This window comes from Hylobates moloch, unplaced genomic scaffold (assembly GCF_009828535.3).
Source record: "Hylobates moloch isolate HMO894 unplaced genomic scaffold, HMol_V3 SCAFFOLD_8, whole genome shotgun sequence".
Lineage (NCBI taxonomy): Eukaryota > Metazoa > Chordata > Mammalia > Primates > Hylobatidae > Hylobates > Hylobates moloch.
The window spans coordinates 3,641,171-3,655,668 of NW_026652283.1; the positions used below are offsets into that span (position 1 = coordinate 3,641,171).

Below are 14,498 nucleotides of genomic sequence, written 5' to 3' on the forward strand. Positions count from 1 at the left end.
GGAGGACCCAGGGCCCTGCTGACAGTGGGGAGGAGTGGTCAAAAGGAGGGGGTACTCATTGAAGGGGGGAAGGGGATCCAAATCTACCTTTACCAAATTTAGTTTCATAAACCCAGGGTTGGACTTACGAAGCACTCAGGGGTCCCATCACACACAGGATGAGCTTAGCAGCTAGCAGCGTGAGGGGAGGTGGCTTCATCTTGCCCCTCCCAGCCTCTCTGTTGAACAGAGCAGACACCAGTATCCCTACTGGCCAATCCCCCATGGCCCTTCCCATGGGCTTCTAATGCCTCCTGCCCCGGGCCCCCTTCTCACAAACTCCCTTCCCAGAGATGGGCCTAGGACTCACCTCAGGGATGAGAACTCACCCACAGTGGCCGCCATGCCTGGGGAGAAGCGGTCCTCACACAATCTCCGCAGGAAGGATGTCTTCCCCACCGCAGAATTGCCCACGAACACGATCTTGAAGAGCCGGTCAGGGGTGGAGGGAGAGCTTTCCTCCTGTGGACGGCACCCAGTCTGACCAACTGCAGGGAACGGTCTTGCCAGCCCCTGCCCCAGCCACCAGAGGCCCTTCACCCATCCCTGCAGTGGCCCTCAGGGGGTGCAGACCGGCCTCCAGACCTGCACCAGGAGGCTGCCAAAGCCTCAGAATGCAGTGAGCACAGTCGGTCTTGGGGCATAGTTGGTCTCTCTCCGCAGGAGGGAAGAGAAACAGCCACCCAAGCGACATTTGCTGTCCGTCTTCTGTGGCAGGGAGGCAGAGGCCAACCCTGGATTCCGGTGGGGTGGAGGAGGCAGCACGTTCACGGATAAGGACAACTTGTGCTGCAAGTGTGACAGGTCACGGAGGAGGGGATCTGAGCGGGGGATTCAAGAGGAGGCAGGACAAGGTGGGGCGTTTGCAGGGAGGAGAGAAGGATGAAAGAAGGCTTATCCACATCACAGGGACAGAGATGTCCCAGGTTGGGACAGGGAGCTCCTTATTTCTGCCCTATCCTTGGAGGCCTGGACTAAATGGAGGATGTCCATCTCATGAGCTCCCATCGAGGCACTGCCATCTTCCTAGGGTAACTGAGGCACGAGGGTCTCCCCTCAGGAAGCTGGGAAATGCTAGGCTGCTGGGCAAAGCTTCCCAGAGTCAGCCAGTCACTGCTGCCCTGTCTTTTGGGCCCAGCAGAGGGAAAGGGCTGGGACATGAAAGCCCAGAGAGGAGTGAACTTGCTCTAGGACAAAAAGCAAGTAGGAGGTACAGTAAGGAACCACCTTCCAGCATAGCATCCTTCTGAGAAATGATCATTCCTTTCAGGGAGCTGCCGCTCAGCCGCAGGCATCTTGCCTTCAGGCCCAGCTCAGCGTTTCCTGGTCACATGGGGAGGCTCTTTTGAATCTATTTAAAAGTGAATTTGGGGGAATTAGCTCCTCTCATTGAGCAAATACTATAATGTAGTGACAGTCGTATTAGCAGTACTTGAGTTTCAGATAAAAAGCCATTAACTGCCTTTTGGAGAGAAATCAATTCCATGCAGTATTTAGCAGAGAATTCAAGGTCAACTACAAAAATTTAAACTAAAAGTTGAAAAAAAATAACAACCAACCTGCACTCAAAAACTATGCCTCCTGCCCCATTTTCTTTATTCATGCAATGCACAAGGGCACCAACTCTCTGCTGGTCCCTGTACTTTTAATTGTTATTTGTTTGAGACTAAAACTCAGCATATCAATCTAATACACCCAAGAACAGTACAGGGTAGGGAAGGTGAAACCCAAGATGGCAGGAAATGGTCCTGGTGGTAGAGGTGTTGCCTGATCCTTAGCCCTGTGGCCACTGCCCCTTCCCAGGCAGAGCACTTTTATTTTGCAGGCAAAAGCCCATAGACACATCAATGGCTCAGTGCCAGGCAGGACTCACCTCACAGGGGCAGCAAACTCTCAGGTATGTTCATGCACTTAACCCACTGTCCCCTCTGGGGGACAGGCCACCTGCCACAGGAAAATAAGATGGCTGGATTGTGGGGAGGGGGCTGGAGAAGAAGTACCTGGCTGGCAAGCCAGAAGATCTCTTCTCATCCTCCCTCCCTTCATGCTTTTTAATTTAAAAAATAAGCCTTTAAGAAATAAAATGTATGCTAATTTTTAAAATTAGGAAATACACAAAAGTAGAGAGGATTAATTCTTCATAATCTGCCCTACCATCCTGAAATGGTCACTGTTCATGTCTTTTTGTTTTTATTTTTTAAGAGACAGGGTCACATTCTGTTGGCCAGGCTGGAGTGCAGTGGTGCAATCATAGCTCACTGCAGCCTTGAACTCCTGGGCTCAGAACTCCTCCTGCCTCAGCCCCTGGAGTAGCTAGGACTACAGGTATGCATCAACACGTCTGGCTAATTTTCTTATTTTTTGTAAAGACCGGGTCTTGCCATGTTGCTTAGGCTGGTCTTGAACTCCTGGCCTCAAGCTATCCTCCCACCATGGCCTCCCAAAGTGCTGGGATTACTACCATGGCCTCCCAAAGTGCTAGGATTACCACCATAGCCTCCCACAGTACTGGGATTACTACCATTTTACCAATTCATATCTTGATGCATTCCTTCCAACTTTTCTTTATATCATCTTTGTTTTATTTACAGAAATTTGAGATATATATAATTTTAATCCTACTTTATCATATATTATTAACTTATAAATTTTTTAGCCACTGAAGTTTTGAAAATATTTTTAACAGCTGTATAATATTCTAGTGAATTAATATACTATGTCTTATGTCCCTATTATTGGACATTTTTTTTCAACTGTTTGCTATTATAAATAACTCTTGCATTCTTGAGTTAAATTTTTGTCTGATTTGGTTATTTCCTTACGAAGAATTCCCAGCAGTAGAAGTGCTGGTTCAAAGGATATGGTATTTTTAAGTCTTTGATTCATATTACCAAATGGGTTTCCAGAAGGGTTGTACCAATTTACACCTCACCAGCCTTGTATGGGAGGACCTGCTTTGCAGTAGCCTTCAAACGAGCATACCTTCTCTTGCTGGAGCTGTTATGTGGCTGCTAGTAAATCATACTTCTTCCCTGCTGCAGTTTCTGTTCCCAGCAAAACGGCAGCAGGACCTCGTGGAGTGGGCACAGAAGTGAGAGAGCTCGGTGAGGAGGGCTGGGCTCCCCATCACTGTGGGGCTGGCCTCTCCTCTCTGAGCTCCGACTTTCCCATCTGTCAATGGGGAGAATAAATTTCTGACCTGACTCATCAGATAGTGGGGAGGATAAAATGCCATAGCAGATGTTTGAGCAGATGCTTAAGCCTTTTTCTTCATCCCCAGCTCCTACTGACCTCATGACACTTCTTTCACATTTTAGGGGGACATCTTGGAGTTATATAAGACCCCATTTGTACCCACTGCCAGCAAGTGTAGGTCTGTGCATTGAAGGGGATGTGGAAGGGCATGCAGGAGGGAGGGGGACCCCACATTGGTGCCACCCAGCTGTCCACTCTCCCCTGCACCAGGGCCCTTGAGAAGTGATCTGCAGGCATGAGTCTTAATCCTGGCCTGAGAATGGTAACCTATGCCAGAAGGTCCATTAGGTAGCTCACACCCTAACTCAGCCACTGGGAAAAGTTCAAGGCGGCAAAGGCTCAGTTCTCAATGGCTGCCACGGCGTGCAGAGCGGAGCCTCTTTCACACTGTTGTGGATCTTTCTAAACTGTTTCAGAAGGCTGAGTGCAGGATGAGGGCTCGAGGAGCCTATTCCGAGGCCTGGGTCCCAAACGAGGCAAAGAACATCTATCACCATGAGCCAGGGGAGCCGCTTTTCATATGGTCTCCCTTTTCCTACAGAATTTAGCAGGAAGACCTGGTGGGAAGTACAGGGTCACACTGAAGGGAGGAGCAGGCAGGGAATGTCGGAATGAAAGTGTGATTAGCTGATTAAGAACCAAGAGAAAAATGATGGTATGCAAACTTTCTAAAGCAGGGCCTGGCTCTGCTAAGAGCAGTTACAAAGCATGCAAACTTTAAAAGTATATGAAATTGTATGCTAGGAGCTTAGCATACAGTCTATCTTAAGTAGGTGCTCAATTAATGCTTTTGAATCTGAATCAGAAGAGAGAGCACAGGGTTGGGAATGGGGCACTCAACTGTGGGATATGATGAGATTTCCCTTCAAATAATCTGATCAATCTTTTATTCTTTAATTCAGTTTTCTCAATCCCCAATTTTCTCCTTTTTGCTTTTTTTCCTTCTTGCCTTTGTTAAATGCCCAGGCACGCCACAGTACCAAGCGTTATCAGTACCAGCTCACATTCCTCTCCTTATCTGGAAAGAGGACTAACTTTCTGGCTCATTACAGACACCCTTTCCCCTTTCCCTCCACTTTCATTTACGTGCCTACCCTGTCTCAAAAAATCAAATGTTTAGCCAGCCAGGATTAGTTTAGATTGTATGACCCGACCCCGGCCAATGGGGAAGGACCAGCATCAGAAATAAAGGCTCTCGTGCCCCTTCGTTCAGGAGTGCTCTCATGGCAACTGGCCAAGGAGGCACCCCTCTGTGCAGAAGTAAAATTGCTTCGCTAAGAATCCTTCATTCAAATGTTCAGTCTCCTTAGGATTTTGAGCGTTATTACAAACACAACAGAGGTTTAAGGAGAATTTATCAGGACCCCTGAGTCTCCCCCCATGACACTCAGCTAAGCAGGGGAAAGTGGTATTTGGAGGGGACATATGTGGTGAATCAGAAGACCTGCAGCATCTGACCTGCTGAGCTGCCTCGCCGGGAGCTTGGCCTCAAATGCAAGAGACAGATCACAGAAGTGAGGTCCATGAAACAAAGTAGCCCTTACCTCACACAGGGCTTCTTTTCCAACAGGCTGACCTCGGTGGGATGTGGGGGTGAGTTTCAAGGGTGGGGCCTCCGGGATTTGTCCCCATACCCTCTGGTCAGAGACCTCTTCCTCTTCTGGGCATTTGCTCAGGGGTTGCTCAGAGCCACCATCCAGGAGCTGGGGCAGGGGGTCTTCTTCAATGGAGATGATTCTGCGGAGCGGCCGGGGGTGTGGACCCCCAGGCCCTGGCTCCCCGGTTCCTGGCTCCTCTTCTGTTAGGGGATATCCACTCAGGCCCAGGGAGCTTCTCCTTGGGATGCCAAACACCTCCTCCTCCTCCTCTGACTGGCTATTGGGGCGGGGAAGAGAGAAGAGTTGGGAGGATTTCACAAAATGTTTCAACACGGGCTGCATGACAGCTTTTGTGACAAACAGATAACCCAGGAGCAGCACGTCTTTGGATATGAGCACTCCGGGAGAGGGGAAAACAAACCAGCCAGCATTCTGCAGCTCATTCATTCAACATGCTTACACTAAGTGCCTGCTGCCACTGCTGCGGCAGATGATGACAAAGATGATGATGATGATGACCAAGTATTAAGATGCCATTTACAGATGGACATAATCCGTGTCCTCACGGAATACTTGATTTAGTGGGGGACTAAAGCAATAATGACACAAATAAATACATCATTTACAAATTGTGAGACTGCTATGAAGGAGAAGGAGAGTTTGTGAAGAAAGATGTCTCAGACTCAGATAAAAAGCACCCCGATTAACATTAGCAGGTGGCCTTGGCTCTGCTCCCAGCGCCAGCCCTTACTAACTATGTGTCCTTAGGTAAGACACTTCAACTCTTCAGGCCTTGCTGTAAAATGTGGCCCATCTGCTCTATTCCCAAATAAGTCAATGCATAAAAACAGACATGTTTGCAAAACATCCTCAGCAGTGGGAGGGGTGCTGTTGCTTTGGGAGGGCCCCCCACCTCCAGACATAGCTGGAGCCAGGTCTGCTGGCTCACAGGCAGCTGTCCCCTGGACAAGAGGCTTTGGTTCAGAAGAAAGCCAGGCAGAGCATCGCCATCCACCTCTCCTTCCTCTCCCTTTCTCTTCCTCTTTCTCTATCCCTAGAAGTCAGAATCAGGAGTAAGTGGCTCAGAGGCCTAAATGTCTTCTAGAAGCATTTGAGCACTAAGGGCAAGGAGAAGCTGTAGCCAGTGCAGGGAATCGGGGAACTGGGGGTCAATGCAGAGTCTGTATTTTCATAAGGTTTTGAGAGCAAAGGCCTCACAGAAATTGTCTTAAAGGAAGTTTGACAGGGAGGACCTTAAGTCCAGAATTGAAACACACATACACACACCACACACACACACACACACACACACACACACGCATGCAGACTAGAAAAGAAAATGGAATGGGGATGAAGCAATGGGGTGACAGGGCCAAAGGAGAAAGGAACTAAATGAAGGACACAGAATATGCAGAACAGAGAAATACACTTTCTTTTGCTCCCTGATTTAAAGTATGTATTACTCTTAAAGATCAACAGTAGAAAGGAAAAAGAAAAAAAAATGCAGGTATCACCATCCTGAAATTAACTGCGATTCTGAAAGATAAATTACGATATAGTGCTTGCTTGAAGAAGGGGTGAATTCGTTTGGATTCCTTGATATAAAAATAAAGGATTTGCAGCAATTAAAGCACCTTTCCCTTGACTATAAAAACAGTTTTTAAAAAGCCAAATGTCTTCCTTCCAGCAAACTTCCTATATATTGTATCAAGCTTATTAAGTGCTTATTTGTTTAAGAACACAATTGGTATTCCCATCTACCTTTACTCTGCTTACACACACAAAAGTATTTGTATGTACACATGAGCAACTATGCATACACGCACACACAGCATGTTTTTTCAAAGGCTTTGCAACCAGAAAAGAATTAGCCACTTAAGCCTTAAAGCAAAGCATTTCTTCGAAAAAGCTTTCTATCTGGGAAATTCTCAAGCACTACTGCCATTCTGTAATACCTGCATCACAGCATGACTGAGTTCACTTTTGGTTTTACCACCAAGTTCTCTCTGCCGTCAGTAGGGACAGTAGCTACTTTTGGCAAAGTCTGCATTAGAATTCAGGGCTCACAATTTGTTGCTTACTTGATTATTGTCTGCTTCTTCCACTCAACCAGAAATTCAATGACACAGAGGTAGGTCCATTTGGCTCACTACTGTATATCCAGCAAAGAGCACAGCACCTCACACATAGTAGACACTCAATGAATATTTATTAAGTGAGCATTTAATAATGCAGATTAATGGTAGGACCCATGTCTAATTTATTTTTGGAGGCTTTACAGAACTCAAAAGAATGTCTGGTACATAGTAGGTAATCAGTAAACATCTGTTGAATCAATCAATCAATCCATTCCATTCTGAGGAACCAACAGGCCAACCACTATTGCAGAGATTTGGCTCCCAAATTGTATCTCATTATTCAGCTATTTAGAACAAGAATTCATGATGATCAGGCCCGAAGGTTTTACTGATGAGCTGATTTACACCTCCAGAGTCACTTTCCCTTTGCATGTCTTTTTCATTTCATGCTTGCAGTCTTCAAGGTCTCTCTGGGTCTGATACTGAAGGGTCGGGATGCCTCTATCGCTCTGTGGCCATCTATGTGGACACAGCACATGCCAAAATGAAGAGTGGGCAGTGGACTGGTTTGTCTCTGAATGAGCTATGAGCCAACCCTTGGGTACGCAAGTTCAATCACGTCCTGCCCAAGAGCAACAAAATGTGTTACGTTTGAGTTAATTAAATATAAGTCATTGAAACGATCTGTCAAGCATAGTCCCCAACCTTGTCTGTAAAAGGAGTTAACTATTGGAGATTCTATTTGACAGTTTAATTAACCTTCATAGCCAATACAGTCATGTTCCTAAAAAACCAAGTGCATCGGCCGGGCGCGGTGGCTCACGCCTGTAATCCTAGCACTTTGGGAGGCTGAGGCGGGCAGACCACGAGGTCAGGAGTTCAAGACCAGCCTGGCCAACATGGAGAAATCCTGTCTTTACTAAAAATACAAAAATTAGATGGGCGTGGTGGTGCACCTCTGTAATCCCAGCTACTTGGGAGGCTGAGGCAGGAGAATCGCTTGAACCTGGGAGGCAGAGGTTGCAGTGAGCCAAGATTGCACCACTGCACTTCAGCCTGGGCGACAAAGCAAGACTCTGTCTCAAAAAACAACAACCAAAACCCCAAAACCGAGTGCATCCATTCTGCTCAGCAGACAACAGTGTAGTGTTACCCAGCTACACACTCCATCTCTCTCTCCCTTGACCCCTCTCCTCTGCTGCTCTGCAGTCCCTCTCTGCAAACACACAGGAGGGTGAGGCAGCCTCAGAAGACAGTGGTCTGTCCTGGGGCCTTTGCTTCGCACATTCCCCCTCTGGCTTGGATGTCAGAACAGGGAGGGGCATGTGTTCCAAGATTTGAGGGGAGTGAGTGCAGCTGACCTCAGTTTCCTCAGCTCTCAAGGGGTCAGCAGGCACTGAGTGTGGGCCCAGAGCCAGCTCCCAATGAGCCTGAGAGGAATGAAGGGATGAGCAAGTGGAGATGACTTACCTCCTAAGAATCCCTCTGCTGTCCACATATTTGCCTATCACGGAGCCAGACCTCTGTTTCCAACTTGCCCTGGAAGCAGCTGTGTTTGCCTTGGCTGCCTTATTTTTCTGTAGAAACACAAAATGTCCTCAGATCCATGCCTATTTGCTCCGATGTTTGAACAGAAAAGGGCTCATGGTTCCCACCTCACAGACTAGGCTCTACACAAAACTCTGAAGGAAGTAGGCAGTGTTCTGGTCTCCCTGTTAGCATTTAGCCACTCTTCCATTTTGTCTTCATCCCTTACCAGAATCCCTCCATCTCCTTCCCCGTTATCTAATCAAATGAACAAGTACACAGTTTAGAGCCTGGGGTCCATCATGCCATTCACAGGAGCACTGATGGTTTGTGAAAGGAAAAGAAGAGATAAGTGTGTAATGCATATTTTCTATACATATTTCTAATGAATATAGAAAATATACAATAAACATTTACCGCTTCTGAAAAAATAAATCTATATTTTTGAAACAGGGTCTTGCTCTGTCTCCCTGGTCAGAGTTCAATGGCATGATCACAGCTCACTGCAGCCTCAAACTCCTGCACTCAAGCAATCCTCTAGCCTCAGCCTCCTGGGTAGCTGGGACTACAGGCGCCCTACCATGCCTGGCTAATTTTGTCATTTTTTGTGGAGATGGAATCTTGCTATGTTGTCCAGGCTGGTCTTGAATTCTTGGCCTTAAGTGATCCTCCTGTCTCACTCTCCCAAAGTCTTGGGATTACAGGAGTGAGCCACCACGCCTGGTCAGACAGAAAAAATAAAAAATATTTACAGGCATAAAAAACTCCGTGAATCTTTAATTCACAGTCTTCTGTCTGGCTCCAATCCCTTTTTATTTCTAAAGCCGCAGCTGTAATGAGAAAGTAACTAGCCAGGAGGATCCATTAACTCGGTGTTCTGCCCGTACAGCTCCTGAGCTAGCACGAGGTAGTTCAGCTCTTTGGTGGAAGCAGGCTGGGTGTGGATAAATTACTAACATCTGCAACACAGAACCTGGGTGGAGCAGGGGTTTACAGCCCCCTTTGCCTATGCTCCATGACAGCTGTCTTCCAGGAGATGAGGCGGGGGAGTTAGACTGCAGGAAGTCTCTCTCGTTAATTAGCCATCCCATGATTCCCAATGATCCTTAATGAGAGGCGGGGCTGCAATGCTCCCGGAGCCCCTGAAGGTATGGCTCTGCTGATTCCAAATCAATCTTCAATTCTTATTGAATTTGTCCCTCTTTCTTTGATTCCCCACAGGAGTTCTTAATTCCATGCCCCTTTCAAAGCAGAATGAGTTTGGCAGGTAAAGGGAAGGGAGGTGAAGGGATTCGGGTGACATTTGGTTGGAAGTTTTAAAATAAATTCAGTGTTACTTCTAAAACAATTATAACCATTATCATCATCAAACAAACATGTGTAGGCTTAAGTCTTGCTCTAATAGTACACACAGGTGGGTGGCAGAGATGTTTGCTGCCAGTCAGCAATGGAAAAGAAACTGTGGTGTAATGCAGTCCCTCAGAGATTTGCAATTATAAAGCAGGTCAGATCTAACTTAGGGCAAACCAGCTGCCTTCTGCTAACCATATCTAGGTCCCACTGTTCAGCTAAGGGTCCAATCCACATCATCCCCTTTCCAAGAATCTTTCTCAAAGATTCCTGTCATATGGAGAGGAGATGGGAATTCACTTTCCTCATGGGACAGCAGGGGTCATGGTCCAAGGTGGTAAATGACTTGCCTAGGGACACACATGAAATTCATAGGATGGTAACCCTGATGATTAGGAAGTCACATCAATCAATTTGGCCTTCATTTTTCTTCCCTTCAGAGCACCCAGTGGTTCCTGTCTAAAGGGGAAGATGAGTAAGAACATGAAATCCTAGGTTTTGGCCAATGTGGTCCACAGTGAAGACCTTTAAATAAATATAGGATTTCATGTCATTTAGGAAAGTGTATATATATACATATATATATATATATACACACACACACATATACACATACATACCTATATACATATACATATATACACACACACACCATATATATATGTGTGTATATATATATACACACACACTATATATATAGAGGGAGAGAGAAAGAGAGAGAGAGAGACATGGTACTCAGGTATGGCAGAGTAGGGGTCCCTATAGGATAGAGAAAAATTGTTCATGAAATCAAGTATGAAAACAGTGAAATACACATTTCTGATGTGGTCTATGACAGTGTAAAACGCAAAATTTTCATCGAGATAAAAATTTAAATGAAGAAGAAAGCTGTGTGCATTTTGGTTTAGAAGCGATGATGACATTTCAACTGCGCCATCTCATGGATAGAACTATCATTTCTGCATCCAAGAAATGTGCGACCCTCCCAAATATTTTAGTCTTGTTGTGCCAACAGGAAACTGCGTTACTCTGTGGAAAATTAACACGTTGTTACTCAGTAGGCCACCCTGAATTTTTATTATTTGCAAAACATTTTTATGCCATCATCCTGCCGAATAGATCCCAAGTGTCAGGATATTGCTGGGCCAGTCTCGACATGGATCTGGCTGTCCAGTGGACCACAGCCCTTGGTCCCCCACAGGTAAGGGAGAACCGGCCAATTACCTGAAAACATATGTCCCGTTCATCCCGAAGGTGCTTGTTCCTTTCCCTGTGGATGGTAAAGGGGAATCTATTCAAACATGGAGTTTGCAGTTGACAGATCCAACGGCAGCCAATTCGCTAGTCAGATGGGTGCAGGGGAAGGTGTGGTATGGAAGACCAGGGAGTCTGTGGAATCTCCTTCCGTAGGGATGTGATTAATGGTAGAGGATAGTTTGTGTGTACAGATAGGTACACACAGATGTGGGGGATAGACTATGCCCTTGAAACACCCGTGGCCCATCAGGATTATGCATGGCCTCTCTTATCATTAGGGGCACTGCCTACAGAGGGGACCCCAGCATTCCAGCTCCACCTGGGAGCTTCCTGTTGGGCTCCCTCTTCCTTTCTCTCCGCACCATTCATTCATTCATTCATGCATGCATGCATGCACGCATTCACTCAAATGTCTCCTGAGCACCCACTGTATGTCAGGCACTCTTCTAGCCATCAAGGTCACACCAATGACCAAAACAAAAAGTTCCTGCCTCACAGAACTGTATTTTAGTGGAGGGATAACTGTTATTGAGAAAATAAAGCAGGAAAGTGGAGTAAAAGAAGCCAGAGTGTGGAGTAGTATTTCAACTACAGTGGTCAGTGACGTCCTCACTGATAAGACAGCATTTGCGCAGAGCCTTGAAGGAGCGGGAGAAGCATTCCAGGCAGAGGAGAGGCTAGGGCAAAGCCTTGTGCTGGGACACAACTAGTGTGAGCAAGAAATAGAAAGGAGGAAGTAGAGTGCCCAAAGGGAGAGTAGTTAGGAGATGAAGCCAGAGAAAAAGTGGATGGTGGTCAGGACCTGTCTCTTCACAGCCCTGTGGGACACTGTACAAACTTTGATTTTTATTCCAAATGAGATATGAAGCTAAGGGGCTGGGGGTGGTGGGGGTGAAGCAGATGGCAAAGGAGTGTCAAGATCTGGCTCCCGTTTTCAAAGGATCCCTCTGGATGGGTGCTAAGAATAGATTGCTAGGGGCAAGGGTGGGGTCCCGACACTTGACGAATATTTGTAGCAACATGGAGGTCCTTGGTGACCTGGGTAAGAACTGTTTTTTTGGAACAGCGGTGGGGAAAAGGCCTGATTGGTGGGTTGAGAATGTGAAGAAAAGGAGTGGAGACAGTGGATGTGAACAACTCTTCTGAAAGTTTTGTTGTAAAGGGGTTGAAGAAATGGCAAGTAGCTGGGTGGAGAAGTGAGGACAAGAGATGTTAGACAAGAAACATTAGCGTACATTTGTAGGTATCTTCAAAAGAGATAAAACTGACAATGGAGGAGAGAAAGAACAAATGCTGGACTAGTCCTTGAGGAGCCAGGAAGGGACAGGCTCTAATTCTAGAATGTGAGTTGGGCACAGGGGTGGGGGGTGGCCTCTGTGATGAGTATGGGGAGTACATCCACAATAACAGAGAAGAAGGCAGAGACATGGGCATGGGAGGAAGCTCTTATCGAATGGTTCCAGCTGTGAAACAGGAGCAAGCATGAGGATGGAAAAGGAGGAGTCTTTTTTCCAGGACTTAAAGTAGGGGCAGTTGGGAAAGTGAGTTGACTGGGTCTGCAGCACGACTGCAGAACGCACTTGGGGTTCACAGCTGGGAATTTCATCCATTAACACAAGAGGTGGAGAGGGCAGGCCAGATGACCTCAAAGTGCTTAGCAGTTTTGTGATTCCATGACTCTTCTGGCCAGTGACCTCTGAACAAACCCACACTTTTGAAGGGGAAGGGAGGGCACAGCTATGGTTAGGCCCTGATCATCATAATGCAGCCATTTATGGGGCACTTATTGTGGGCCAGGTGCTCTGCTAAGTGTGTTGTACACTATAGAAAGAGATTTTAGGTGGGGCCTGAGGAGTCACCACCTGGGCAACTGACTTCCAATTCCCCTAGTCTTGCAGAAAACATTAGGAATGTGCCAGGGTTGTTTTCGGTTACCTGCATGAGGTGAGCAGGCAGGCACACAGCCAGGGCCTTCAGAACAAGTCAGGAGGGACACGGAGGTTATTTCACAAGTCCTGAGAATGGCAAAGTGAGCTGCTCGTGCCAGAGGGACCCTCGCTCCGCGCGGAGCTGTGAGTTAGCACCCTTTCACCTGAGAGAGGACCTTGGGAGACGTGGAAAGTCCCACCGTTTTTGGGAAAGCAGGTTGCGTTGTTTCCTGCTTTGTGGCTTCCTGCTTTACGAGGATGTGGCCAGCCCCATACAGAAGCCTCAGTATTTAAAGAAACATATCTGCTTTTGTTCGTATCACTGCTCTACTGTGATTCCTACTCACATGTAACATCTAATTCTCAAAAGAAGCCTGTAAGCTAGGCATGGGAAAATTAAGACTTGGATTGGTTAAGTCAACTGCCCAAGGTCACACAAGCTAATGAGAGGAAGTGCTGGGTTTTGAATCAGATCCAACTTCAAAGTGCATGTTCCTAATCAAGTGCCCTGAAATTGCTTGCATTTGTACCCACTGTCCTTCGGATGGCAGCCCTTCTCACCCCGTCACACCATAGCTGTTGTCCTGATTCCACCACCATTCCACCCCTGCCCTCCCCCGACATTCCCACTGTTCCCCCACCCCTACCTCAGCATTATCTCTCCCTTGATTCCTGGTGGTTTCACTGTGAAGGAGAGATCTGCCATGAGGTCTTCCCTCCACCTCTCAGCTTTCATTAGCCAGTGGGGCTGAAGCTCGGTAACCCTGGATCGATGGCACAGAAAGGCCTCAGGGCTTTTGTGATTCTGCGCAGATGCTAGCCTCCATTAGAAACACCCATAAGTATTTGTAGAGAGCTGCCTTGTCATTCTCCCCTGCCCATTCTTTTTCAATCTACCCTTTTATTTTTTTCTAAATGCAATAGAAAAAAAAGACCCCAAACTTGTCCTTATACATTTTGTTCTCTTCCTTTTACTAAAGCCTTCCTAAGAATCAAGACCTTCTCGCAAATGGATTATAGCTTGGTCGCCTAAGAACCCGTTTACATGTTGCCCTGGCTCTGAAGGCCTGACTGAATCATGCACTGAGCACAATCAATCTGAAACACATTCAGGTTGAAGCACTTTTCCATTTGGTAGCATCGTACATGCCAGACACAGTGAGCTTCCCTTGCTTTCACAAAAACAAAAACCTTCATAACATAACTGGGAAGTGATTCAAAACCACTTGCACTTCAAAAATCAGAACCCAAAGTCCTTCTGTTTCCTCACCATTCCCCAGGAGGTGCTCAGCAGGCAGTGACTTAGAAACTTCATGGGCAACATCAAAAATTCCATCTTTCCCCACATGGGTTTGTTTTTCTGAGGAGGGGAGGGTGGTGCACATTCCAGACCAGTAAACTTTGAGTTTATTGCTGGGGGTCTTTGAAGGCTGAGAAAGCTTTTTCTCGGTGCTCTGTTTGTGATT

General features: G+C 46.7%; 1 protein-coding gene across 1 annotated transcript in view; it reads right to left on the reverse strand.

Annotated features, from left to right (window-relative positions):
* Nucleotides 1-14,498, reverse strand: part of CRACR2A (calcium release activated channel regulator 2A) — a 137,068-nt gene that overhangs the window by 18,664 nt on the left and 103,906 nt on the right. Inside the window, exons 12-15 of the mRNA XM_032158998.2 lie at nucleotides 11,072-11,117; nucleotides 8,441-8,547; nucleotides 4,839-5,169; nucleotides 369-501 (exon numbers count right to left, since the gene is read on the reverse strand). Coding sequence (XP_032014889.1) covers nucleotides 369-501; nucleotides 4,839-5,169; nucleotides 8,441-8,547; nucleotides 11,072-11,117 — 617 coding nt within the window. The remainder of the gene's footprint in view (nucleotides 1-368; nucleotides 502-4,838; nucleotides 5,170-8,440; nucleotides 8,548-11,071; nucleotides 11,118-14,498) is intronic.